The sequence below is a fragment of the Macrotis lagotis genome, chromosome 8, assembly GCF_037893015.1.
Source record: "Macrotis lagotis isolate mMagLag1 chromosome 8, bilby.v1.9.chrom.fasta, whole genome shotgun sequence".
NCBI lineage: Eukaryota > Metazoa > Chordata > Mammalia > Peramelemorphia > Peramelidae > Macrotis > Macrotis lagotis.
Genome location: NC_133665.1, coordinates 4239566 through 4266680, shown reverse-complemented (window position 1 = coordinate 4266680; position 27115 = coordinate 4239566). Strand labels below are relative to the sequence as shown.

The 27115-nt window shown below is 37.0% G+C and overlaps 1 protein-coding gene across 6 annotated transcripts in view; it reads right to left on the bottom strand.

The window, feature by feature from the left end:
* Window positions 1-27115, bottom strand: part of SEC14L5 (SEC14 like lipid binding 5) — a 94597-nt gene that overhangs the window by 48294 nt on the left and 19188 nt on the right. For 3 of the 6 annotated variants that reach the window (XR_012470688.1, XM_074196321.1, XM_074196320.1), the window contains exon 2: window positions 15821-16055. The exons of the other annotated variants lie outside the window; for them this stretch is intronic. Coding sequence is in view for 2 of the 3 variants with exons in the window: in XM_074196321.1 (XP_074052422.1) it covers window positions 15821-16024 (204 nt within the window). In the remaining variant the exon portion in view is untranslated. The remainder of the gene's footprint in view (window positions 1-15820; window positions 16056-27115) is intronic. 6 annotated transcript variants of the gene reach the window in all.

Sequence of the window (27115 nt, the reverse complement as noted above, 5' to 3'; positions counted from 1 at the left end):
ATTGAATGATTGACTCCTTAACTGGTTTCTAAATTTCATTCCTTCCTCACTCCCCATCTTTAGATATAATCTAATTTGTCAACCTTTACTAATGATGTATAAAGATACAGCTAGTTTTATTAGCTAGAACATAATAATAATAATGATAATAATAATAATAAAACAGTTCATTAAACATGGTTTTTGAGTGAGTATTCAAAAAAGAATGTTATTAGCTTAAATTTACAGGTCATTGAAATCCCCAGATGGTAACTATTCACATGGAAACTAAATCAGGGCACTCCCATATTGTACTTGTGCAAATGAATTTCTTGGACCTCAATCCAGGATTTTATGTTTATTCCTGTTCTATTTAAACTTCTTGGTTTCACATTCCAATTTGTCCAGATCATTTTTAAATCCTAAAACATTCAACTGTCACATTACTCAAATCTATTACTTTTGTGTCATCTGCAAATCTGGATAATATGAAAACAGCAAAACACCAAACGTTAATCAATATCTTGAACTGGAGAAGATCACGTACTGTGATTTCCCTTTAGAATTTTCCTTCCAACATTATTTAAAAACTGTTCAACTAGCTAGAAGTAGTATGATCCAGGACAAATTTTAGCATGAAGATACCACTGGAGACTTTGTTAGTGTTGATGAAATCAAGATAATAGTAAATTTATTGCTTTCACCTGGTAATAACCCTATTTTGAAATGGATATGAGATCAAACATATATGTCCAATTTTAAGTGACTCATGTTGACTTCTAGTGATCACAATGTTCTTTTCTGAATGCTCACAAATCATATCTAATTTTTTTATTTTAGAAATTTGCAAGTGATCCTCATGACACATCATCTGTAGGTCTAGTTGTTCATATCTTTTCTGAAAATCAAGATGGCATTTGTCCATTTTCAATCTTCTGACACTCCTTTTTCTCATGGTTGTTCAGAAATTATTGATAACAGCTCAAATCATTTCTTTAAATTCTCTGTGTTGTGGGCAATTTAAACAGGACTGGAGATAAACTCATTCAAATTAACAAACAGTTTCTTTCTTAGTCTCCCTTTGCCAATCCTGGGTTCCTCATTTCAGAAGAGGCTCCATCTTTCCTCACTTAATTCTACACTAAATCCAAATCATGCACTCTCTCCTTTCCAGTGGAGTTACTATCCAAGGAAAATCTTTGTCTTAAAACCTCCGATTCCCCATTGGGGATTCCCATGCTTGAATGGCCACCAAATCACTTGACTCCCCACCAAAATCACTCTCTGGATTTTTTCTCCCCCTCCTCACCAGCCACCTTGTCTCTACTTAGGTTACTTTCCCTCCTGACCTTTTGCTTTCCAGTTCCCTTTTATGTGTTGTCTACTCAAAGTAAAATATAAGTTTCTGAAAATAAATAAAGTATATAAGCTTTTATCTTTAAGTTATTTATTCAGTTTTCTGGGTCACCTTCATAAGAAAGAAAAGTTGTTTGTCCTTTATTTTGAAGAGGACCAATGACATCATAATTCATAAATGACTGTCCACCAATGACACCAATGACGCATCAATGAATTGGATTTAAGGGAAACAGAGTTGTATAATGTTGCTACCCTTGCTTTCTCTTCTAGTCATCAAAATCCAGTGGTAAGACAAAAGTCAGGATGATGTTTATTCAGTTCCCTCAGTCTTCTCCATAAAGGAGAATACTAGAAGGGTATATGTCTTTGTTGTTCTTTTTGCATTCAACATAGCTTTGAAAACAGTCCTAGTTGTCTAATATTTTTAAAATTCTCAACTGATTTTAGGCATTAGCTTCTATGACACTATTGTCATAAACTCATGCCCCATTTTTAAATTTGTCCCTCCTCATATGCTTATTCTGTCTTTAGGTAAAGGAATAGAAATAATAACTGGACTTGTGACTTTGTTGTCATAGGGAGCTCCAAATGATACTTTCCTCTACCCATGCAAGTAGTTACTTTATAGTTCTTGAAAGCTACTTGAGTATTGAGGTAATTTGTCCTCACAGACACATAGAAAGTATGTGTAAGCCACAAGGCTTGAATCCAGACATTCTTGGCTTGCAGAATAGTTGTCTATTCACTATATCTCTCATCTATGTACATATACTTTTTTTTTTAGGTTTTTGCAAGGCAAATGGGGTTAAGTGGCTTGCCCAAGGCCACACAGCTAGGTAATCATTAAGTGTCTGAGCTCGAATTTGAAGTCAGGTACTCCTGACTCTAGGGCTGGTGCTCTATCCACTGCGCCACCTAGCCACCCCTATGTACATATACTTTTAAAGTCTAAGCTTATTTAAGAACTCTCTGTGTAGCTACACTAATTTTTATAGATACCTCCTTCTGTTGTCTTTCTTTTTAGGAGGATTTAAGATTATAGTGTCATAATTTTATTTTTTAGAATCTTCCTTACATTTAAAAAAAAATTTCTCTAGTCACATGATCAAAGCAATTTTATAATCTGAATTTTCTTTTATTCATACCCTTGTTTTCCAAATCACAGTCATTTCTTAAATGCCCTTCACCACAAAACCCTCTCATAACAAAGTAAAGTAATTAAGCAAAATAAACAAAGTTAATCATATGTGGCAATATATTCAATATGCCACATCCATAGTGATCCACCTCTCTATGAGAAAGGAGGTAGATTTCATCATTATGGAACAATTTGAATGTAGCTGCCTTTTACTGATGTTTTTCATTTACATTACACTACAATGTAGTTCATGGGATACTGTTCTTTTACTGTACTGCTTCCTTTATGTTACATCAATTCAAACAAATCATTCCATGCTTATGTGAATTTCTCAGCTTTTTTGTTCACTCAACAATCTCTAACCTCTAACCCATCACCCAAACTTCCTGTCCCTTCCACACATTGCCAACCAGTTTATTTGTAGACTTCTTGGATAAAGTAATCTCATCTCTTTTTTTTTGAAGCAATTGAGGTTTGTCTTGTCCAAGGTCACATGGCTAGTAGAGTTATACCTTCCACCTCATGGGGGGTTAGGGGCATGACATCCCTATGATCTGGAAAATCTGTATAAAATTTTTTTGGCCCTCCTTTCACACCATAGAAGAAGTCTGATTGTTTTTCTTTTTTCCTTTATGGGGTGTTTACAGTACCTCATCAATATTTGGGTTGAGTATCTGGTCATAGTTTCTGTGATTCCACAGGGTCATTCTCTCTATTTTGCCTCTTTTACTTTATTACAATAAAGGGTTCACAGGGTAAGGACATATCAGGAAATGACTAGTCAATAATCAATAAACATTAAAGGGTTACAATATGTTACTGAGGATACAAACAACAACTACCAAAAAAAAAAAAGTAGTCCTGGCCTTCAAGGAACTCCCAGTCTAATGGAGGAAGGTAAGAAAGAAAGTTTAACACTTACTCCCATCTAGAAAGGATCAGTCATGGTGTCATAGATAAAAGAAAGTGTCTAAGAGGTCATCTAGCCAAACCCCTTCATTTTATAGTTGGGGGAAACAAAGACATAAGGAAATGAAATGATTTTCCCAAATGGCAATTTGAATCCAGGTCCTCTCACTTCAAACTCAACACTCTTTCAAAAAACAAAATGTAGCTCAAAAACTTTCCTTTTTCCTTTTCCTGATATTTCCCAACTCTCTCTTAGGGCAGCTAGGTGGCACAGTGGCTAGAGTATAGAGCCTGAAACCAGGAAGACCTAAGTTTAATTTCAACTCAGATACCTACTAGCAGTGTGATCCTGTCAACCTCAGTTTCCCCATTTGTAAGGATCTTTGCCAAGAAAATCCCAAATGAAGTCACAGCCAGGGAATACACATAACTTGAATAGACTCACAAGCTGAAAATCACAGAATAATACTCAAAATTTAAAAAAGACCAATACAAAATGGCTCTCAAGACCTATTCACTAGCAATTCTTGAATTGTTTATTGGCTAATGTTTGTGAAATACAGTGCTTACGTAAAAAATTGAATTTGCAAGAGACTAATTAGTAGGCTTTCTTGCTTATAGCTTAAGCAAGGACTCAAACTTGGCCTACAGAGGATAAACCCAGAACTACAACAAGGCCAAATCAAATCCCAGTACACAGGCCCTGAAAAAATGTAGAGGGAAAAGAACAGATAATCCAGCTGAGAGATATCTTTTGCAAGCATTCCACAGAACTCCACAAACCCTCATATTTCAGAATAATATTTACTGAGCTAGCAAAGGAAGAGCTTTGAAGTGGAAAGAGTTCTAAGAAGGGAGTCAGAGGAGTTAGGGTCAAAGCTAAATTCTGCTAATTACTACCTGTGGTGCAGTAGATACAGGCCTGGGTGTGGAGTCAGGAAGACCTGAGGTCAAATCTGGCCTCAAGACACTTCCTAGCTGCGTGATCCCGTCTGTCTCAGTTTTCTCAACTGTAAAATGGAGATCACGGTAGTACCTAATTCTCAGGATTGTCGGAGTTAAATGAAATACTATTTACAAGTGCTTAGTACAGGGTCTGGCACATGTTGATAATTAATAAATGCTTGTTTCCTCATCTATAAAATAAGAAGATTCCTCATCTATAAAATTAGGGGCAGCTAGGTGGCACAGTGAATAGAGCACCAGCCCTGGAGTCAGGAGGACCTGAGTTCAAATCTAGCCTCAGACACTCAATAACACTTAACTGTGTGACCTTGGGCTAGATGGGCTCTAAATCTATGATTCTGTGATAATACTTAGTGACACCAATTTCATCTATTAACTTTGGTTAATTCTTTTCTCTTGGTTAGTTAATTAACAAGTATTTAGGAATAACTTTGAAAGGCTACAGAACTCTGCTGATAGTGACTACTCAGGACTTCAAAAGACTGATAATGAAACATGCCTCCTACCTCTTGGATATAAGTATTGAACAAGCTATGTAGAATGAAACATACATTTTCAGATACAGTTGATGTGTTGATATGTTTTGTTTTCACTATACTTATTTGCAATCAGGGAGAGTTTCTCTTGGAGGTGGGGAAAATTACTGAAAAGTGAGAGAAAAAAGGAGGGAGGGAGGGAGGAAGGAAGGAAGGAAGGAAGAGGGGGAAAGAGGGAGGGAAGGAAGGGAATAAGAAAGAAAGAAGGAGAGAGAGACAGAAAGACAGAGAGAGAGAAGAAGGAAGAAAGGAAGGAAAGAAGAAGAAAGAAAAAGGAAGGAAGGAAAAGAGAAAGAAAGAAAAGAAAGAAAGAGGAAGGAAGGAAGGAAGGAAGGAAGGAAGGAAGGAAGGAAGGAAGAAAGAGAGAAGGAGAGAAGAGGAGGAAGAGAGAAAGAAAGGCCAGAAGGGAATATAAAAAGGGAAATTTTGTCTTCACTTTGTTAAATTTAACCTATACTTTTTCAAAAGCCAAATAATAATAGTAGCAGTAGTGTAATAGTATTACTAGTAGTAGCAGTAGTAGTTGTTGTTTAACAGTTATATAGTACCCGCCATGTCCCAGGTACTGATAAGAAGCTTGCAAACCTCATCTAATTTTATTCCCCACAATCCTAGGAGGTTAATATCATTATTATTCCCATTTTACAGATGAGTAAACTGAAGCAAAAAGGAACTAAGTGACTTGCCCAGGGTCATACATTCAGTAAATGTCTAAGGCCAGATTTGAACTCAAATCTTCCTTACTCTAGGTTCTGTTCTATCTGCTATACCACATGGCTTCTTTTGTAATCTTCCTTTGTTCTTCATATTTCATAATAATTGTATTTATTGATGATCATTAAGTTCATAATAAAGAAAAAATCTTTTAAAATGTTTTTGAGGATGTATGTATATTTGTACATTTGTATGTGCATATGTGTGTATATATTTTTAAGAATTTGCTTATGGTATTGTTCTAGGCTGAGTCTACTTTCTATCTTATGCAAATTTTAAAATTTGTCTTAAATTTTAAGAAACTAGGTTTCATCTTGGGGTTTTTTTGGGGGGGATCTATTTTAGAAGGGAGGAGGAGGAAAAAAAAAGAAAGGAGGAGGAGGATTTGTTAATTCATCATTGTAAGGAAATCCTGGTGTGAAAACTCTCAGTCTATGCAACTCCCATGTAATTTAGGATTAGAATGATGCCTGGGGCACTCAGAGTTTAAGTGATTTAGTCATCTTCACACATTAAAACTAGGAGGATTTGAACCCAAGTCTGCTTGACTTCAAGGATGGCTTTTGAACCCCCACACCAAGCTGCCTTTCCTAAAAATCAGAAACTAAGAAACAAGAAAAATAGAGTTACATGCCTTAAGAACTCCCGGCTTCAGGCCAATACATATACTACTAATACTTTATCTTTTAGCAATCAACTGACTTATGAAGATATCACCCTTCATCAAGACCAAAAGTAAATGATTTTATTTCTAATAAAAATAGCTAGTATTTACAAAATGCTTCATGGTTTGCAAAGTGCTTTAACATATACTATCTTATTTGATCCTCACAACAATACTGTGGGATGGGCACGTATTTCTTTCTTCATTTTACATATGAAGAAACTGAAACACAGAAGGATTTACCCAGGGTCATGAAACTAGCATGTGTCTGGGACAGGATTTGAACTCATATCCTCCTGACTCCACTGCCTAACCTCAGGAGTGGGAATGAGCAGATGGGAACATTGATTATGGTACCCAGTATTTACAATGTTTCCCATAAGAATCAGGCCATAAGTGGCAGGCACAGAACGAAGACTGAAGTCTATTCAGTTTGATAGTCACTTTCCTAAACCATCAGCTCATGAAAGTCTTATAGGATAATGGTCAAATTTCATGCTTGGAGTGGCGGAAAAATAGAGCCTATTTAAGTTGGTCAAATTAAAAGCATAGTGATAATTTGCAAGACTGAATCAGAGATCAAGGGCTGAGTCTGCTTTTAATATTCTTGTATCACAGATAGAACCATCTTATAATGCTAAATAAACAAGCAAACTATTTTAGTTTTCAGGTTTAAAGAGAAAACAGTTTTGATGCTTCTGCTTAATATAAGACTAAAAGATAACAAAGCATGAAGCAAACAACTGTTTGGTACAAAAGATTCCCCTGATACATTACAAATTCTTTAAAGGCAAGAGAACTCTTTTACCCTTTTGTCTCTGTAATTCTAGCCCCAGACACCATGTCTTAATATAGCAAATAATTAATAAATGCTTGTTGAATTGAATTAAATGCTGTGATCCAATCCTTGCTGGAAGGCACTGTGAAGGATGATGCCATAAAGCAAAATGCTGGACAAGGAATTCAAAGTCCTAGGTTAAAGTCCAAACCTTGGTCCTTACTGTGATATCTTAGACAAGTTGCTTACTTTCTCTGAGACTCAGCTTCTTCATTTATCCATGTGAATGATAATGTCTGCTCAACCTACCTAAAAAAGCTGTTTCAAAGATTGTATAATGTATGTAAACTATGTTGTAAGGATAAGAAAGGTTAAGCTCACTATTGTTTTCTTTCTTCCACAATTCCAGCTTTTATTATGATGTAGATGATACCCTGAATTCTCAAATTCTATGCCAACAAATCACATGCTCCTAACAAGTTTGACCTAACTGAAAAGGCTTCAAATTTAGATCCAGTGACTGATCATATCTGTTGTCAGAGGACCAGCTTAGCTAAATTTGGAGAGACTCATCACCAGAGATTGGCTCCTACCTAAAGATTTTTTTTTTAGACGCAGCAACTCACAAAATTGTCTACTCAGTTTTAAATGGATTGAGAATTGGGTTCAGTGAAAGAAGAAATCACATGGATAAACTATAAAACGCTGCTTACAGAAATAAAGTCAAACTCAAATAATTGGAGAAATAATCGTTGTTTGTGGCTAATATATGCCACTGGAGGAAAAAAACAGCAAACCACACCAGTTTCTACAAATAAAAACTCCATATACAAGTCCATGGGATGAAGAGTCAGATGTGATTGAAGGACTAACAACATTAAAAAGTCTATGCCTAAAGGGAATATGGGAAAGAGGAAAGGAATGAGTATTTATATGGTGCCTAATATGTGACAAACTCTGCGGTAATTGCTTTTAGAAATATGATCGCATTTCATCCTCACAACAAACCTGAAAGATAGCTGCTATTATGATATTCATTTTATAGTTGAGGGAAATGAGACAAAAAGAGGTCAAGTGTTTGCCTAGGGTCACATGGCTAGTAAATGTCTGAGGAAAATTTGAATTCAAGTCTTCTTGACTCGGGACCTAGAGTTCTATCCACTGCTTGAACAGCTGCTACATAAATTAATTTGTTTATTCATTGTAACAATCAAATTATTACCTTAAAGAACTAGAAAAAATGATAACAAAATTCATCTGGAGGAACAAAAGATCAAGAATCTAAGGGAAATAATGAAAAAATATTGAAAATATGTAGACTTAATGGTGCAATATATTAAATTAAAACATCAACAACAATGAGAATGGCAGCTATTTCCCAATAAATAAATGGTAAAAGCATATGAGTAGGCAGTACTCAAAAGAAAAAATTCAAGCCATCAGCAACCTTATTTAAAAATGCTCTAAGTCACTGACTAGAAAAATGAACATTAAAATAACCCTGAAGTTCTACTTCACACCTAGCACACTGGTAATGTTGACAAGAATGGAGAATAACAATTGTTGGAGGATCTGTAGGGGAACAAGCACATTCAATGTTGATAAAACTATAAAAAAAACCAACTAGCCATTCTAGAAAGCAATTTGGAACTATACCACATTATGACACTAAACTCTGGATATACTTTGACTCAGCTATATTTTTATTAGACTTATACACCAGAGAACAAAGAAAAAGGGAAAGGACCCATATATCCAAAAATATTTATTGCACTCTTTTTTGTGTGGTGTCAAAGAATTAGAAAGTAAATGAGTGTCCAAAAATTGAGGAATGACTAAATAAATTATGGCATATGAATATAATGGAATATTATTGTGTTTTAAGTATCAATAAAAGGGATGGCTTTCTGATAAACATGGGAAGACATATATATGTATATGTATATATATAATATTCTCTCTCTATATATATATATAGAAGAAATAAGAGAATAATTTATGAACAAAAGCAACACTGTACTGACAATTTTGAAAGTCTCAAGAACTCTAATATAAGCAATGACTGACCACAATTCCAGAGGACTGACAATGAAGCACCTACTCTCTAAGTGATCAACTCAAGTTGCAAAGTCAAATATTTTTTGAACATGACTACTGTGACAATTTGTTATACTTCACTCTAAATATGTTACAAGAGTTTTGTTTTTTTTTTCCATTGAGGAGGGAAGGTGGCAGGGAAAGAAAAGAGATCTATGTTAATTGAAAAAACAAAATTTAAATTTCAAAAATAAGGATTTCTATTTACAAAAAACATTTGGAACAGCATTTTTCATTTTACCAAAAGAAAAGGCTGGGAAAAAAGGAGGTAGACTACCAGCTAGGGAATGGCTAAACAAATTATCAAATATAAATGAAATGGAATTTTATGATGCTATAAGAAATGATGAAAAGAAACATATATGGATTAGCAATGGAGATGCATAACAACAAAGCTGTAAAGAAAAAGTTTTAAAAAATTTAATAACACTGATTAATTCAATGATTTATCATGAAGCCAGAGGATAGATGCTCAATCAAGCTACCTGCCTCCTGAAAGAGAGGTAATAAAGATTCAGAAAGAGAAGTGTGTTTTTGGACACAGTCAATGCTTGGGTTGTTTTCTTTAAACATGCTTATTTCAATCAATCAATAAATAAACATTTATTAGGTGTTTATAGTGTGTTAGGCACTGAAGTAAATGCCAGAGATACCAAAAGGGACAAAAACCAGTTCATGTCTTCAAGGAGTTTACAGTCTAATGGATATTATTTGACTTAAAGGAGTGTTCGTGTGTGTGTGTGTGTGTGTGTGTGTGTGTGTGTGTGTGCATGTGTGTGTGTGTGTAGTGTATAGTGTGTAAATATTTCTTTGATAACAGTATAAATACTTGGATTTTCCATTTATCATCACTCACTCCTCATATATGCCTAGCCTGCCTTCTTTTCTAATAAATACAACTGGGCAACACTATGGAGCCTGGTCTCTGTCTCCATGGGGAAAGACAGTCTCAGACTCAGCATTGAATGACTCAACATTTGGGCTGATAAGACCCAACACAGAATACATAAATAGAGATAAACTTATGCTCTCAATTTTGCTAAAATACTTGTGACCATTTCCTGGGTAGTGGCAAGAGATGCTAGATGGTACAGTGGAGAGAGCACCAAAACCTGAAGTCAAGAAGACCTGAGTTCAAATATAGCCTTAGGTACTTAGAGTTGTATGATCCTAGGCAAGTCACTTAATCCTGTTTGCCTCGATTTTCTTATCTGTAAAATGAGTTGGAGAAAGAAATGACAAACTACTCCAGTACCTTTGCCAAGAAAACCCCAAATGGGGTCACATAGAGTCAGATATGACTGAAATGGCCAAACAACAACCATATCCTGGTCGAACCTCCTGGTTCCTGTCTATGGCTGTGTTGAATTGATGACTGAGCATGAATAAGTGTCCACTCATTAGACACCAAAAAAAAGCCCAATCTCATTCTCCTTCTCTCTGTACTTAACAAATATCAATATCAATATTTATAAGTGCTCCTCACTCCACTGTGTATATGCTGCTCTGTCTGGTTTCAACTCCATGGAACAAGATGCTCTTTCCAGGTTAAGTATCCCTAATCTTATAACCATGCTGATAACTCAAGCCTTAACTATTACTACCTCCTTTAGCCTCCTCAGAATATGAAGAGGAATTAATAAGTCTTTTGATAAGAGTGAAAAAGGCAAATGTAAAAGCTAGTTTGATGTTTAACATCAAAAAACCCTAAGATCTTAGTAACTGGTCCCATCACTTCCTAGCAAATAAAGGAAGAAAAGGACTCAAAGATCACTGCAAACCATGACTGCAGCCATGTAATTAAAAGACACTTGCTCCTTGGAAGGAAAGCTATGGCAAATCTGGCCAGCATACTAAAAAGTAGAGATATCATCTTACTGACAAAGGTCAATACCAAGAGTCAAAGCTATAATTTTTCCATATATGAATGTGAAAATCATACCAAAAGGAAAACTGAGTGCCACAGAATCAACACTTTTGAATTGTGGTGTCAGATCCCTTGAACAGCAAGGAGACCAAATCAGTCAATTCTTAAAATAAATTAATACAGGCTATTCACTGGAAGATCAAATACTGAGGCTTAAATACTTGGTCACATAATGAGAAAATGGAACTCATTAGAAAAGTCCCTGATATTGGAAAGATTGAAATGGCAAAGGAAAAGAGGAAGGCAGTGGATGAAATGGATGTATAATGTCATGGAATAAAGAACATAGACTTGGGCAAACTGAGAGATAGAAGAGGAAGAAGGGCCTTGATGTGCTATGGTCCATGGGATCACAAAGACTGGGTCACAATTGAGTGACTAGACAAAAATAACCTCCTCTCCCCTCTATATGGAGAACTGGAGGTTGAAGCATCTAATTCATCCCAATGCCTTCTTTAAAAGGGGGGGGGGGGAATAGACTTTGACTCATCCCACTCTGCAGATGCACTTCCCAGGTTAAGTCATCACCTCTGATCTCATCCATATTTGGCCACTGGACCCAGATGGCTCCAGAGGAGAAAGTGAAGCTGGTAACTCAAGCCTTGTCTGCCCCCTACCTCCCGCAGCTTCCTCCCCCTCAGTTTGGAGAACTGGAGGATGAAGTACCATACTTCTTCCAGTGCTTTCCTTTATAAAATGCAGAAACTGGGGTTTGGGGTTCCCTCTGCTCTGTCTTGGTTTCAATTCCATAGAATAAGATGCTTCTGTGCAGGGTACCCTCTGGTGTTTCCCCCACCTCCCACTTTCTAGCCTCGTTTTTATATGTTGTTTTCCCCCATTAGATTGTAAGCTCTCTGATATCAGAGACTCTTTTGAATTAATTCTACACCCAGGACTTGAAACAAGGTCTGGAACATTTTAAGTGTATAATAAATATTTAGTGGATTCAATTGGATTGGGGAAAACATAGTCCTGCCCTTAAAGGGTTTATTATCTCTTTGGGAAGAATGTCTCATTCCTATATGAAACAAGCTGGAAAATATGAGGTAGTAGAACAAATAAAAAGTACAGTTAAAGTAGTAAGCAGACCAAAGAGCACTAGAGGAATGTTGTTGGATTTGTAGGACTACTGCCTACACCCAGTTGTCAGGGAGTTGCTATATAGAGTTAATCAGGGAATTGTTATCTAGACTTAAGGGCCTACTACCTGGGCACAGGACTTGGAGCTATAGAACCCTAGTTTATATCCTGATTAGATTCTAAGCTGTAGTGGAAAAATTACCAGTTAGACAGCTATGGCCTCCACTTGCTGGCTGATCAAGCCATGCTAACAAAAGAGGCAATCATTCAACATAACTTATCAAGTTGTTGTCTAAAGATAACCAGGGATATCAGAAAATTGGCACACATTCCAATTCAAACCTGGACAAGCTCCTTTAGTACCTCTTGGATGAATGGGTGTACTGGTTTATGGTGGAAACAGTTGCTGGGTATCTTACTATTGACGTTAAGTAGGATAATCCTATTACCTGTGTATGTCTCCTATATATGATCCAGTTTATAACTCATATAGTACAAAATTCTGTCAGCAAATTAGGACTGGTGTATGGTTCTAATAATGAAGAGGTAAAAATATTGATAGAAAAAGTCAGTAGTGCTATCAAGGATGAGGATTATGAATTAATGTGAGGAAAACACTGCTAGTGAAGTGTGAATAACAAGTTGTTATTAAAAAGAAAATGGGGGAGTTGTGAGGAATGAAGGGCATTGTTGGTCTTCACAGGGTGTGGAGGGGGACCCCTTTGAAATCCATTACAAAGGGGGAATGGGCGGCTAGGTGGCACAGTGAATAGAGCACCGGCCTTGGAGTCAGTAGTACCTGGGTTCAAATCCGACTTCAGACACTTGATAGTTACCTAGCCATGTGGCCTTGGGCAAGCCACTTAACCCCATTGCCTTGAAAAATCTAAAAAAAAAGGGGGGGGGAATAGCCCCAGCCAGTAACAAAACTGGGAGAGTTCTCCTAATCCCATTCCAAAAATGACAAACTAGATTAGAAGAAACTAGTCCTTAACTGGTCAAGAGTAACCTAGAGTCTTGACCTTCTCCTTTGCACATTCTCAAAGAGATCTATCTGTTCTTGCTCATTAGTATAATGAATAGGGTGGGGAAATATATAGGAATCAATGTATCAATTAGATTTGTGACCCCAGCTTATGATTGGCATGAAGGGGCAGGAGCAAAGTGTTTCAAAGTGCATAAAAGAGCTTGTATGTTGGGATTTCCCCGCTCCTTTCTCCCATCATGAGAGAGGTGTGCCATTTTATTAAGATATCTTAATAAAAAACATTTTAATCACTCTGAAAAAAATTAAGTAGTAAGCAGGAATATGTCCTCATAGGATGGGAAAAGCATTGGACTAGAAGTCAGGAGACCTAGTTCTAATTCTGATTTGCCACTAGTTCATTGTGTAACTCAGTCAAGTCATTTTACTCATCACTCTACTCATCTATAAAAGAACCAGACTAGATACCTGTAAATTCCTCCCAGGTCTAATATTCCATGATTCTAGCTAGCATAAACATATCACATCAATATTAGACAATCACGGCAAAAGAAAACAGGGTTTCAATTTTGCTCCAGCACCTCACTATCTAAGTCTCAGAGGAACTAAGTGACTAGCTTGTACTGGTAGACCGGAGGTGGAAAAGTCCAAGCAAAGTCATTCATATAATACATGCAATTCGAAGAAAAGGGGCATTTAAAGACCTGAACTGACAGTAAGGGATGCCATTCTGAGATAATCATACTATCTAAAGGCTCATTCTCTAGCTTACTCATTTCCTTTCACAACAAAACTCTCTTAAAAAGAGAGACCCATCTGGAATGTCAAGATAAGAGTAAATGACATGGAACTGTCCTATCAGCAGGAGATGAGACTGAGCTGTGATGGGCTCTTAATGCAGAGTTCTCTCTAACAGGAAGTCTTTTCAATATAATGAGCAGCTGCTAAGTCTGAGAACTTCCCACACAAACAGCCACCTGGAGTCCAGTCAATAAATATTTATTAAGCACCTACTATTTGTACACTGTGCTAGATGCTAGGAATATAAAGAAAGGAAAAAGTCCCTGCTTTCAAGGAACTCACAGTCTAATGGGAGAGATAACATGCAAGCAAGATGAATACAGAAAAAAAATGAAATAATCAACAGAGGGAAGGCACTAGCATTAGAGGGGAAACATAAAAAGATTCCATAAAAGTTGGGGATTTTATCTGGGACTTAAAGAAAACCAAGAAACAACACAGAATATACATCACCTGAGTCAAGGCTATTAGGCTAAGAAAAGTCATTTTTCAGAGGCAACAACAATAAAATACCTCAAATTTAAATAGAAATTTGAGATTCAAAAAGTTCTTTTCCTCAAAGCAGCCTTGGACAAAGGTAATAAAGGTATTATCACTCGCAATTTTACAAATGAGGAAACTGAGGTGAAATGAATTGACTCACCAAGTGTTACACTGTTCAAATAAGTAACAGATGCTTGAACTCAGGGCATCTGACACTAAGATTTCTGCTACCTAAGGCTATCTCTCATTCATTCATAGCAGAAGAGCCAGTAATACTAAATGTAGGATAATGATTAAAGTCAAAAGAGGTCTATATGGTATTTTGATTTTTTTAAAAAACACAATATTATATATGAAGCATAACAATTATTAGAGTGCTGTACTTGGAATCGGAAACACTGGGATTCAAATCCTATCTCCTATTCATTAGTTGGGTCACCTTGTTCAAGTCATAATAAATGTTTGTTGACTGATTTGTATGTCTCAAGCAATTTCCTAGGATTTTTCTAATAAGTAATAGATGGGTTGAGACCTGCATTGATGGAGGAAATTCCATAGTGAAAAAATAATTTTATTAGAACTGAAAATGACTTTTGAAGCCATATAGTTGAACCCCTTCATTTTACAGATAAGGAATCTGAGACCCAGAAATATTAAGTGATTTGTCCAAGGCAGGGTCATGTAGAAGCCAGCTAAAGTCAATTATTTAGTTTTCAGCATAAGCATATACAGCTCAGAAATTGGCAAACAAATTTGGAACCATACCCAAAGGGCAATTAAATTGTGCATACCCTTTGATCTAGCAATACCATACTATCAGGTCTATATCCCAAAGAAAAAAAATTTTAAATGGAAAAATGATCTCCTTGTACAAAAATATTTAAAGCAACTTTTTTGTGGTAGCAAAGAATTGGAAATTGAGGGGATGACCATCAATTTGAGAATGGCTGGACAAGTTCTGATATATGTGTGTGTGGGATAAAATTTTGAGATTTCTTCAGTAAAATATTATAGATTGAGTCTGGTTAGCTATGTGCCTCTCATCCCTTGACAAAGCAAACTTTTGGGATATTTGTTGAAGAGTCAACTGACTTCATTTTATCTGTTGATGTCTGGAGAATCATTCAATTCCTGGGACTAAAGAGATAATCTGGTTTTAGTTTGAATTTTATGCTCCTTTCCCTAGATTAGTTTGCTTTGTTTGAATTCTATGCTCCTTTCCCTAGGGTAGTTTTCCTGTTTATATTGTAAGACCACATTCCTCACTAATGAGGGTGGGTCAGCTGGGGGGGGGGTGGATCTAGTTAGGATAAATGTGATTCTTGAACCTTTCACTTTTTCCTCAATTTCTCTAATTGATTGTGGCAGCTTTCTCTAGAAACGAATAAAGCCTTCTCTTCATACCTTGAGAGATCTCCGAAATTTATTTAAGTGGTCTTTGTCCCACACAGTTTGGGGGCTCGTTCGGGATAGCATGCTCATTGGGGACCTCGGCTTCTCAGAATTTGGTGAAACAGCATTGCTGCCACAAAATTCTGGCAGTTTGTCATTTTCTGGGAAGCCTTGGTTTCCCCTCTGTGCAAATGACCGAAAGTGGAGAGACTCCATAGGAAGAGAACAGCAAATCCGAGGCAGGAACCTGAGGACAAAGAACAATCTTTAAACCTCTATGCATAGAGATTCAAAAAAAGGTAAGCTTAGACCTTGGAATCTGAGGGAACTAGATTCCTGGAGGGTCCATTTGGGTGACTGAGGGTTGGGGGTGACCCCTTCCTATTTGGGCGTAAGGGACTTGGATCTAAGGGTACTTGATACTGAGAGGTCTCTGTCATTATTTAAAATGAGAAGGACCTGTCCTAAGCCTTCCTCCCACCCCAGGCAAATCAGGCAAATAAGACTAAAATATAAAGGAAAAGTAAGAAGAAAATGATTGAGTATTGTAATGAATTTGGTCTACCTTTGGAAGGGAGAGCCCTCTCTGCATTCCTGAGAATTTGCCATTGGCCTGTGTTTTGAAATTCAGTTTAGAAACTTCTGTTGCATTTTATGTGATCTGTGTTTGTGTCTTGTCTGTCTTTATGTGTTTAGAATGTCTATTTACTTGTGTGATTTGTTAAACAGGGAAAGGAGGAGTTGGCAAGTTCCCCTAAAGAGTTCCTTGGGTAGCCTCATTTTGTTTTGGATTTTTATGCAGTATTTATCTGACTCTCTGGCTCTTCCCTTGAGCCTGCTTTCTGCCTGTGTTACAATAAGATACCTCCCTCCTAACTCCTAGGTTGTCTCTTGAGCACTTAAAGAGGGATTTTTATTTTGATTAAAAAGGAACGGATTATGGAGGCCAAACTACTCACCCTGTTATTCTACGGTTTATGTTCCCTTCTCTTCCCAGTTCTCCATGATTCTGTGGTGCTAGAATGTTTTGCCCCCACTCTCTTTTAGAAAAGGACTAAGAGAGAGAGAAAATTACTTCAGGAAGAATTAGTAAAATAAATGTTCAAAGGGGCCTTATTTTGAAATTAGAAGGAAACAGGAAAGAGTGAATATTATCATAGAAAGAAATGCTATTTTAATTTGGAAAAAGAAAAAAAGGTTGTTAGAGAGTCAGGTTAATCCTAAAGTATATAATGTGGTTACCAAGATATGCCAGTATAGGGGTAACTAAATAGTTAATATTTTCCCAGAAAGATATTATAACAAAGCTTCAGGAGTTTATCAGTTTAGATTCTGGTAATGTTGGTTATTACAGAAAATTATGGGACATGTAAGGATAGAATAGAAGATCAACTGCCCCCCCCCAAGGATTGTCCCTCTATAAAAGTTATTCAGCTTTACTCTATCTGAAGAAAGGGGGGGGAGGGACAGGGAATATTCTGATTAGTCTAAGGGATTTTTGGATAACTGCCTTTTCCAGGGTTTTAGCAGTTATAATCAAGAAATGCTAACTATTAAAAGCTGGGGATGGAATCATATCTGTGGTTTCTATAGCTGCATAAGCTGTGTGACTCTAGTTCAGAATAGTATGAATTAAAGTCAAGAGGAGCTAATGAAAAGGAAGTAAATATGGGAATGGGTTGAAGCATATAGACAGAAGGTTTGAGCAGGTTTGACTTTGTATATCAAAGATGGATTTGGGGAACTTTGTAAAGTGACTTACAAATCATTGTAAGAGGAGAAGAAAGTAGTTGTGCAGCGCCCCCCCCAACGTGGAAATCAGCCCCTCCCTCACTGGGGGTTTCTTAAAGAGAAAAGCTGTGGTTTGGGGAGAGTTTAGAAGACTTTAAGAGAAGAAAGAACCTTTAAGGGGAAGATTGAGAAGTTTTAGGAGGAAAGATTTTTTATCCTTAAGAGTGTCTGGGAAAGATTCCATGCTTTCTCCCAGGGTTGGGAAAGGGGTCCCATCCACCATCTTGTTAAGACTTGAACCCTAGACAAGTCCACCTGAGAGCCCACCCGCCCGTGGAGGGAGAGGGGATAGGCAGGAGAGAAGCTTTAAAAGGGAAAGAGATCCCTCCACAGGTGGGATATGTGATTAGGAAAAATATCTAAGATCCAGGGGTTAAGAGACTCCTTTATTGAAAGGAAATCACGTTTAATGAATATCTGCTGGCCATGTGACCTGAGTGATAACTCGAATTGTTTGGTTTTGTTTTTTTTTTGAAGTTTCTGAACTAGAGTTTTGGAAAGCGCTCTTAGGGTTTTAAAAGAGGGAAACTAGTGTTGTAATATTCTGACAAAATTTGTACAGAATGGGAGGAATTAAATAACCTAGACTGTTACATTAGTTTGGGATTAAACTGTTTTAACACTATTGTAACTTTTGCAAGGAGTTTGGGATTTTAAAACTCTATTGTAACACTTTTGGGCTAAGAAAAGTGGTACTGGGTTAACTAAGAAGAGAAATACCTAAGTTATAAGGGATGTTTACTGATTTCTTTTGGGGGAAAACTCTAATTGGTTTTAATGTTGAATAATGCTAACAATTGTATTTTTATTTTGGATACAGCTTTTGGAATGTGAGTGCTGGATTTTCTGTATAAGGTACTCTAAAGTTTTTATCAAACTTAACTGTTGGGAAGTTAGTTGAGTTGTAATTACATTGGGGTTTTTAAAAGTGTCATGTATGAGATGGGATTCTGAGAATCTGGGTGAAGAGACAGAAGTGTAAAGAACATGGGATATTCATTTTGCTCTTGTTCTAAGGGAAATGAGATGTTTAAATAAGAATCTTAATGTTTAATGTATATTAACAATGTATGTTTAATTTTACAGAAGTCAAGAATGTAAACTTCTCTCTTACTGCAGACAGCTGATGGGGGCTCTGAACAAATTGCAATGGTGGGCCTTATTGTAAGTAACATTGATGAATAAAATGTTTTTATCAGTTATGTGATTCTTTTGTAACCACAAGGAGATTATATTTGCAATATTTAGCTATCTGTTGTGAATATGTTATTTAAATACTGTATTGTTAAAGCCTGGGATTAATGTGATTGCTTTGAAGGGCAATAAAGAAAATATGAAAAAGTATGACCCTTTCTGGGATAGATCTGTGGGTTCATGAATAATGTAATAATGGAAGGATTACTTTTAAAAAAATCTAGTAATTTGTGTGTTACTCTGTTACTCTTATTGCTGTTCTGTTATAATGAAATTAATAACACATGTTGGAAATTTAAAGCTACCAAAGATGTTTTAATGGTTTTAAAGAATTCTGAAAAGTAATTTGTATGTTAAGGGGCAGCTGGGTGGTGCAGTGGTTAGAGTGCTGGCCCTGGAGTTAGGAGACCTGGGTTCAGCTCAGGCCTCAGATACTTAGTGATTGTCTAGCTGTGTGACCTTGGGCAAGTCACTTAATCCCAATTGCCTTGCCAAAACAAAAATAACCATTTATATGCGGAGGATGGCTAGTAGGTAAACAAGTTTATGTATAGAAGTTTCTAACTATATATATATATACATATATATATACATATATATATATATATATATAAATTGGGAATATTTTTAGATCTATATGTATATTCCAAAGCAGTGGTTGTTTGCTTTGAAGTAAAAGTACTATATAATATAGGAAAGTTAAACACAAGATCATTTGAGATTTCTCTATGTGATCTCCTGGACAAAGGAGGCATTTATTTGTTGTAAGATACAACAGACTAGAAGGAGGCTTCTCTAGCCAAGGGGAATCTGACATGCTATCTTTATATACAGATAGAGTAGATATGATTTCAGACAAAGGGATGTCTCTAGTAAGAGGTGGAAGACAGGCCTGCAGGACCAGCCAGGTTTTAGGCAAAGACCCAGGAAGGATAATCAAGGTAGGGGTTTCATTAATTGGGACTCCATTAAAATTAAAATTGGAATTTAGTGAATTGTATTCACTGGAAGTTCTAACTAGGTAAAACAACTATTTTAGATCACAGGACTTTTAATTGATTTTCTCTTATGTCAGATACCAGGATGGTCAACAAAAAGAAATGCTACTGGGTAAATGTTATGTTCTTGGAGCCAAGGAAGACAATGGGTCAAGGATGTCAGGTAACAGGAATGGGCAGCCAAAGGGGTGGGTTCTCAGTATGCCTGAGGTTGGACCCCTTTGACTTGATTTCCCCAAGATGACATTTGGATAATATCTCACCTGGAAGAATAAATCTGGCCTAAGACATTTGACTTACCCACGTGACCTGCCTGGATACTGACATTCAATACTTATATCTGTAAAGGAATTTTCCTTTAATGTCCTGGATCTTTATAGTTAGTTACCAAGGAAATTAAAAAGGTTTTAGGTGAATTGGAGCTAATAGCCAGAGATCGGTTAGGTGTCTGGCTCTGACACCTGCTATCAGCTACATGCTAAGGTAGGAATTAAGTTTAATTAGTTTTTTGTGTTAGAGGGGATATTTAGGCAAGGAGAAGTGTTGGGAGCCAGGGCCCCCGCAAGGAAGAATGGGAAATTCTTAGGATAATTACAGTTTCAAATTCTAGTTTAAGGAAAGGAATGTGAGTTAGATAAGTACACCAGGAAAGGGAAAATATGGGAATATTTGGAAAAAAAATCATTTTGGTTGAGGATGTTAGAGTCATTGTAATGGGAACAAAGGGTAAAATTGTTTTATTTTAAACCAGATGTTGGGTACTCTTAGAACAAAGATGACTGTTGAATGTATATGTTACAAGCTTGTGAGTTTGCTCATGTAGTAAAATACTAATGGAAGTTAAAAGTGTTAAAAGTGAAGTATGTGTGTCAATATGGCAGTAAGGCAAAATGTAAATTGTAATAAGCTCCAGAATCTCATTGTTTTGTGATGGAAGGCATACGTTTTGAACTGAATTAAGATGTTAAGCAGTTTCTTTACCAGAAGACAAGTAGTCACCAGAGCTGGAGAGGACTTTTTGGAACAGAATCAGAGGATGCTGAAGGACATTGGATGCCTCCAGGGGAGGGGAGGGGAGGGGAGGGGAGGGGAGGGGAAGAGGAAGAGGAAGAGGAAGAGGAGAGGAGAGGAGAAAAGAGAGGAGAGACATTGAACCAGTTCCATCTCTACCATCTCTCACCTATGTGTACATTGTTTATCTGTAACTTCTCCTTGACCCTGTAAGGATGACACCCCTACTTATGCCCTTCTCCTTATGGAAAGGAAGAGGGGAGGCAGGGTGAAAATGTTCTCCACTGAAAGAGAAAGAGAGATTAGTGGGTGGCAGTACCCCTGGGTCTGACCTAGATTCTCAGTCCCTGATCAGAGGTGCACTGTGGCAGAGGATTCTGATCCAGAGGAGAAACACCAGTGGTATGTGACTGAGTCAGTTCAGAGTGATTATTGTTTATAACTGACTGGCCAGGATATTTACCTGGGGAGTAGAATATGCCTGAATATGTCCAGAAGCAGGGTGCATATATTCTGGATTGTACAACTTAGAGATGGATGGCCTCAGACTCATGTGAGATTAATGATGGTACCTGGATCCTTTGTAAAGATGTGCAAACTGGGGCATTTTTTAAGGGAAATTGATTGAGTTAGTGGACTTGCAAGGAAAGTGCGGAAATGGCCATTTGCAAGAGAAATAATTTAAGGAACATCACTAGGTATATTAGCTATTCTTGGGGTTAATCCAATGACACAAAATCAGGGATTTAGTTTGATCAATTTTGGAGCCAGGAAGACCTTTCTAAAGACTTTGGTATAAAACTTAAAGTGAAAGGAGGTACAGCAGCCTTGGAAATGTACCTATTATCATGGTGATTACAGGGCTTATCTAAAAGGGTCCCTGGGAAGTTAAGGGGGTGATCAGGAAGTTGTTATTTAGACTTAAGGGCCAACTCAGAAATGTGAAGAAATCTCATCAAAATAAAAGAGGAGGGATTGTGTGGGATAAAGTTTTGAGATTTCTTCAGTAAAAAATTATAGATTGAATCTGGTTAGCTATGTGCCCCTCCTCCCTTGACAAAGTAAACTTCTGGGATATTGTTGAAGAGTCAACTTACTTCATTTTATCTGTTAATGTCTGGAGAATCATTCGATTCCTGGGACTAAAGAGATAATCTGGTTTTGGTTTGAATTTTATGCTCCTTTCCCTAGATTAGTTTGCTTTGTTTGAATTCTATGCTCCTTTCCCTAGGGTAGTTTTCCTGTTTAGATTGTAAAACCACATTCCTCATTAACGAGGGTAGGTCAGCTGGGGGGGATCTAGTTAGGATATGTGATTCTTGAACCTTGCACTTTTTCCTCAATTTCTCTAATTGATTGTGGCAGGTTTCTGGAGAAACGAATAAAGCCTTCTCTTCATACCTTGAGAGATCTCCGAAATTTATTTAAGTGGTCTTTGTAGATTTCAGAAAACCTGGAAAGTCTTACATGAACTGATGCAAAGTGAAGTAAGCAGAACCAGGAGAACACTGTATAAATTAACAGCAACATTGTACCATGATCAAGTATGAATGATTTAACTATTCTCAGGAGTATAATGATGCAAGACAATTTCAAAGGACTCATAATAAAAAAAAATTCTTCCAAAAGAAGAATTGATGGAGTCTAAATGCAGACTGATGCATAATATTTTCATTTTGTGTGTGTGTGTTTTTACTTTTGGTCTGTTTCTTCTTTGACAACATGACTAATAAGTATGTTTTGTATGGTTCCACATATATGAATGATATCAAATTACTTACCATTTTGGGGGAGGGATGTCAGGGAGAGAGGGAGGGAGAAAATTTGGAACTCGGAAATGTTCTCTTAAATGAATGTTAAAATTTATTTTTACATGTAATTGGGAAAATATTATTTAAAAAATTTAAAAAGAAACTGGCAGACATTACAAATTAGGGCTTAATTTATTCTTTTGTTGGTTCCTAGATTTAAGAAAGTGATGTATGTTTTGCATGATTGGGGGAGAGAATTTAAAACATTAAAATTTTTTAAAAAATGAATGTTAAAGGGCAGCTAGGCGGTGCAGTGGATAGAGCACTGGCCCTGGAGTCAGGAGTTCAAATCCACTCTCACACACTTAATAATTACCTAGCTGTGTGGCCTTGGGCAAGCCACTTAACCCCTTTGCCTTGCAAAAAACCTAAAAGAAAAGGTTTAAAATGAGGAAGAATAGGTTAATAATGCAAAGTAAACTTAGAAGTATATCCTAAGTATATTTTCAGAAAATATTACATTTTCCAAACAGCACTGGCCCAAGGACTCAGAGGAAGTGAGTGACAGAGCTTTCATTCAGACCTAAATGTTCTAACTCTATATGCAGAACTGGTTATACTGCATCATCTTGTCTTAGAGTATTTCACTTCTTATAATTTAATGATGGATGACTCAGTTTTCCAACACAACTATTGATGGTATAGAAATTTAGGGTAATCTAAAATCCAAGGATATGATAGTTGGCAATGAATACTTTAAACTGGAAGCATCATGGACTTGAGAAGAGACCTGGGCTAAAGTTTCATTCATACATAGTCAAATTTCATCCAGTTGCTTGATGCTCTCATCCTCTCTCTTGCCTCCCAAGGTAATATGCCCCCATTAGTCCCTTGATTCAGAGTGATATGTCATCAAATAAATGCCTCTGTGAAAATAAAAACATATGGGTAGTGGTAGTGCCAAATGATAAATACTGGAAACTTAAAACGAGCATGAAATTTTGGTTGGAGTCTACTGATCAAAGACATCTGAGTTACCCTAAAGTGATGATAGGATTTAGAATCATAAGGGGTCTTAAAATTCATATATTCCAGACCCATTTTACAAATGAAGATATAAAAGCCATTATTTGGTTACTTTTTTGTTCAAGCTGAACTAGACTCTACATCATAGATTAGAACTTCTGACAGTAAATTTGGCAATTCTAGATCCCAACCTGTTGGACCATCTGGGGACCCACATGAGTTGGGAAGAAAAATATACTAAACCACCCAAGAGTTACTTTTATAAAAGCAAAGTATTCTAAGACAATTATTTCTTTCCTAGAATCCCAGATCTTTCAACAACTCTCAGCCTGTTGACCCTCTTACCCCACTAGATTTTTTTTTCTCTATAAATGAGAGGGAATCTTCAATTTAAGCCAGATCTGGCCCTCAATTTAAATTCATCTGACCTGTTAGCCTCAGGCCAGCACTAACAAAAGAGATTGTTTTCTAAGGTAACCTTCAGGCATTGTGGAATCAGGCAACCAGCCTCTCTCAAATTACAAAGAGAAGATAATTAAGATAGCCTGTGATTCAGACAGTAAGTGAATTTAGTATTTCCAAGAGTCCATAGTGATCATTCCATAATGATATTTATTTCATTCCTTCCTGCATATATAAAATCTTAAGAATACCATAAGAAAAGAAATTCTTATGGCAAAAATAAAACTTTGAAATTAAAAAAAATCAAAGAAAAAAGACAGAGAGAACTATTCTAAACTTCCAGAAAACTCATCAGAATTTAAAGGAAAGTAATAGCTTAGCCTGGTGTCCTCAGCTCAAGAGAACAGTAGGTTGGCTGACAAGAACACTTTCCCTTCCAACCCACACACTCCATTCTAAAACCCAAGGAGGGCTCCAGCCCTTTCTTTCCATCTATTTGCCTCTTTTCCCACTTCATGTATGTTCCTCACTCCTGCTTTCTCTTTTATTTTCTCCATGCCACCACTGTTTGCCTCCCTCCCTTTTCTTTCCAAATGTGGAACTACTGAAGGTTTTAATAAAGATTGTTTCTTATATATGTTGAATAGATTTGCTACTTCATTTCAAAAGAACTAGTAGGATGATTTTTCCCCCTCAAAAATGGTTTGATTTCTTTTTAATTGTATGTGTTCCTCAACTGCTTTTGCACATTCACTAAACCATTCAATTATTCCAAATACAATTATAAAGTGCCCACCAGCAACATGTCATGCTGGGCAATGAATGACAACTCACAATTAGAGACATTCCGCTTCAGAAATAGTGAATGTGTTGAGTTTCTTTCCTTGATTACATTTATTTGTTATGAAGGTAAGGAAGGAGAGGGAGAGGGAGAGAGGGAGAGGAGAGGAGAAACAGACAGAGATAAAGAAAGACAATGACAGAGAGAGAACAAGAATAAGAACAAGAAGGAGGAGGAGGAGGAGGAGAAAAGGAAGGAAAAAAAGAAAACAAGGGAAGAAGAGAGCAAAGAGGAAACATTTAAAAATACACAAAACCAAAAATGTTCAGACAAGGATACAAATAAACAGAAATTTTGCTACAACTTTATAGAATGTAATATATTGCTAAAGCCTTTAAAAAAACAAACTACATATAATAGAAGCTCACAGTTTTGTGAACTGAATTCAGAAAAACAATACAGACAAGGCATCCAGTTCACCTAGACAAGCACAAGTTCTTGCTGCCAGGTGTTAGAAGCTCTCATTGTTACTAAAGGGTCAAAAATGGGGGGTGGGGGGTGGAACCAGGTGACGCAGTGATAGAACACTGGCCCTGGAGTCATGAGACCTGAATTCAAATCCAACATCAGACACTTAGTAATTACCTAGCTATGTGACCTTGAACAAGTCACTTAACCCCATTGCCTTGCCAAAAAAAAAAAAAAAGGAAAGAAAGAAAAATGAGAGGAGGGGAAGGAAGGAAAAAGTCCTTCTTCCCATTTCACTAGAAGTTTGAACAACTTGAGTTGCAAAAGCACTCAAAAGATGGGAGAAAGTGAACTGTTTGTCCTTTTTCTTATAGCCTCTACCAAACATTCAGGTCTTCCAGGCTCTCGGCCCTTTATTCAGTCACAAAAATTATTAAGGAGTTACTGGATCATCCCAAAGAACATACCCTTCAACAAGAAACCAGAGATCATCCTGTGATTCTGCAATGTGGAAAGAAGGACAAAATGCCCTATGAAAATTTGAGGAGGGATAGTGTACTTTCAACTGAGAGGCCAAGAAGATATCAGCAAGCTTCACAGAGGCACTGGTATTGTGTCAGGGTCCAAATCAAAGATCAGAGAAAAGAACTGGATGAGGAAGGAATGCATAGTGCCTGGCTCATAGAATGCACATGGTGGTGAGTGACTGGTTGGCTTACCCAAGCTTTAAAAACAAATAAGACACAAACCTATTCATGCTGTCTAAATACAGGAGAGCAACCGCTCAGTCAGGAGCTGCCTGCAGGGCTAGAGGGCAGCTCTGGGTATTTGGTTACAGCCCCTCCTGCTATAAAATCTGAGAGGGATACATGAGCCTTTCCCTTCACTCCGGAAAGGGATCTGGCACACACACCAGAACAAGTCACAACAGGGTTGGAAAAGCTGGTGTGAGGGCAACAATACAGGCAGGCTTCCACAAGAGACCATCCTCTGCAGTGATATATGGGGGGAGGGGTTTCACAGGTCATCAAAAGATTAATCCCTCCCTCCCTTCCCCTCCTTCTCCTTCTTCACCACCTCCTCATGCTCCTCCTCCCTCAAGCTCTCTCTCTCTCTCTCTCTCTCTCTCTCTCTCTCTCTCTCTCTCTCTCTCTCTCATTCTCTGTGTTTCTCCTAACTTACCTTCATAATAAATTCCTCTGCAGTGATATATATGAGGGTTTTTTTTCTATTGTTACCTGGGTCATCATAGGATAAGGGCAGGGCTAAAAAAGACCTCAGTGCATAGCTAGTTCACTTCCAAGCAAACCCAGTTTACAGTCAGGGAAAATTGAGATCCAGAAAGGTTAAATGATTTGTTCAAGATTACACACATAAAGATAATGTTGTGTTGCTTCCTACTCACATATTGTTCAAAGATCCAAATATAAACCCCCCCAAAAAACTCCACATTCTTTGTTTCTCTTTACCAAAAGTCCATAGACAAGAAGAAACTGTAATTCTTGGATAAAAGCTAACTTTTTATAGGTCTACAAAGTACAAATAAGATTTATTTACAAAAAGAAAAAAAATTCTTTCACTTTCTGGCTTCAAAACATCACACTATTGATCTCTCCTTGATTCTGGAAGATTTTTGTCTGAATTAAAGCAAGACTTACTTCAAATCTACACAACACTCCAAGAGTAAACAGTTAAGGAATACCACCAAAAAAATGCTGATTCTGGTCCTCTCTAGTTCAAAAATGTGTTACTGATATCAGGTTTGAGTCTAAGGTCGAATCAGAATTAGGGTGTCTCATACTACAGAAAGCTTTATGAGATGGCTTAGATGCAAGAGAAGCTCTACTCAAAAAATATTCTTGAGATCCCTCAGAAAGAGGATCCA